General features: G+C 44.3%; 1 protein-coding gene across 1 annotated transcript; it reads right to left on the bottom strand.

Annotated features, from left to right (window-relative positions):
- Positions 1–317: 317 nt before the first annotated feature.
- On the bottom strand, positions 318–1,351 carry LOC147609349 (uncharacterized). The gene is made up of 2 exons (XM_086787950.1): positions 1,335–1,351; positions 318–960 (listed from the first exon to the last, which is right to left on the bottom strand). Exons 1-2 carry the CDS (start codon positions 1,349–1,351, stop codon positions 318–320), a joined length of 660 nt encoding a protein of 219 aa, XP_086644076.1.
- Between the last annotated feature and the right edge of the window lie 469 nt (positions 1,352–1,820).

The following is a 1,820-nucleotide window of genomic DNA, read 5'->3' as shown; positions in this document are numbered from 1 at the left end:
AATAATCTAGTTGTCCGAAGATTGTTTTAATGCTTTGCTTGTCACCGCTATATTGGGTTAGAAGAACGGGTCAGCCCATTAGTCACTCTATTAAAGGTCTAACACTCCCAAAACAAAAAAAAAAAAAGCCACCCATGCTAATAAATATACCACAAGGGTACTACTGCAAGGGATACCATTTACATAATCCTGTATCGTAAGTACTTACTTAGCTTAGATGCGGAGTCACAGTAGAACAACTCGGAAAACACGATTTTTGAGGCGACCTTCACAATTATTATTATTAGGATGTGATGATCACAATTATTAGTATCGAGCTAGACGGCAGCGGCGGCGGTGGGCATTTTAATGTCGATAGAGGAGTTGTCGCTGCGCCTGAGCACGAAGGGGAGTGTATTCGAGCTGTCAGCAGAGAGTTGGAAGTATGTATTTCCATCCTCTACATATGGGCTCAAGCCAAGGGAAGTCCCGAAGTTGAGGATGTTGTATGCTTCACAGCGTGCACTCTCAATCAAAGGGCAAGCTAGCGTCACGTTCTCAGCTGTAGAAAACTGGAAGCGACTGCCTAGTTCAAGCTCCACCAAGAACCATTCACCTTCGCCTTCTTGTCTCCAGCCCAAAGCTCTCTGGGTTTCCACATTCATGATTATGACGTCGTCGGACTGCGCTACCCAAAGCCGGTATTCTCTACTAAAGTGCGTGAACATATACCTAGCCCCAACATCCGCCAAGCGCACATAGTAGGTGGAATTGCTCTCGTCCCACTCCGGCGCCAGGCTTCCTCCTGAAATCGCCGTTAATTCATACACCTCCCGACCATAATACTTTGCTGGGCTCCAGCAATATGACCAGTATGGGTACACCAGTTGGCCTTGCGGAGGACAGTCAATAGCATCAGCACCGACCGACATCAACATCGCCGCTGCCGCTGCCGTTGCCACCACCACCACCACAATATTGCTGCACTCAACCAAAAGCCGATGGTTAGCTCCATGTCTTGATTAATAAATGTACGAAATAATTACAACAGGCACTTATTTGACGCAAACCAAATGACCAGGTAATTGGGAGAGAGAGAGGGGAGGGAGGGAAGGAGGCCCGGGGAGATTCAATGACGTTCTTGCTCAAACGACCCGATATATATAAAGAGAGAGAGAGAGAGAGAGAGAGAGAGAGAGAGAGAGAGAGAGAAAATATGCACAGTCTCCTTTTTCTTCTACATTACCAGTAGCTAGCCTAAGCATTACTGCTCGTGAAAATAAAATAACCTACACATGCCAGACTAGTTGTCCTTCTCGCCAACTTGAGTCTTTCAAAAGAGAGAAGCTACCTACCTGCTGCGAAGAGCCATGGCTATTGAAATGTGTATGCCAAATGCAATGCAAAAGGGTTGCTTGGCAAACCCTTTTATAGAATCCAGCCCTACCTATATTTTTCACAAAAAGATTTGGCCTTTCAACATGTGATGTAAATAAAAATCATGGGTCTTCTTGGAACTTGGCCTTTTGCATAATTGAAGGACGCCCTACACTATGATGTGTCATGTAAACCATAGTTAACTTCAACATGTGATCAAGATTGTACAACAAAGTCCTTCCCTTCAACATGTGATCTAAATAAAAATCAAAATCAGGCCTCTTTTACTTTCAAGACCACCATCAATCGGGATTCGGAACTTGGTCCTTGGCATTAAAATCAAGATTGTACACTAGAGTCCTTCCCTTTTAACATGTGATCTAAACAAAAACCATGTAAGCGGAGTGGACAATCATTGTCTCTCTAACACGAAGCATTCCTCACTTTTACACTCTTCACCATAA

This window comes from Cibotium barometz, chromosome 51 (assembly GCF_041138505.1).
Source record: "Cibotium barometz isolate CiBa-2024 chromosome 51, ASM4113850v1, whole genome shotgun sequence".
Classification (NCBI taxonomy): domain Eukaryota; kingdom Viridiplantae; phylum Streptophyta; class Polypodiopsida; order Cyatheales; family Cibotiaceae; genus Cibotium; species Cibotium barometz.
The sequence above is the reverse complement of the archived record's forward strand: the minus strand, read 5'-3'. Positions and strand labels throughout refer to the sequence as shown.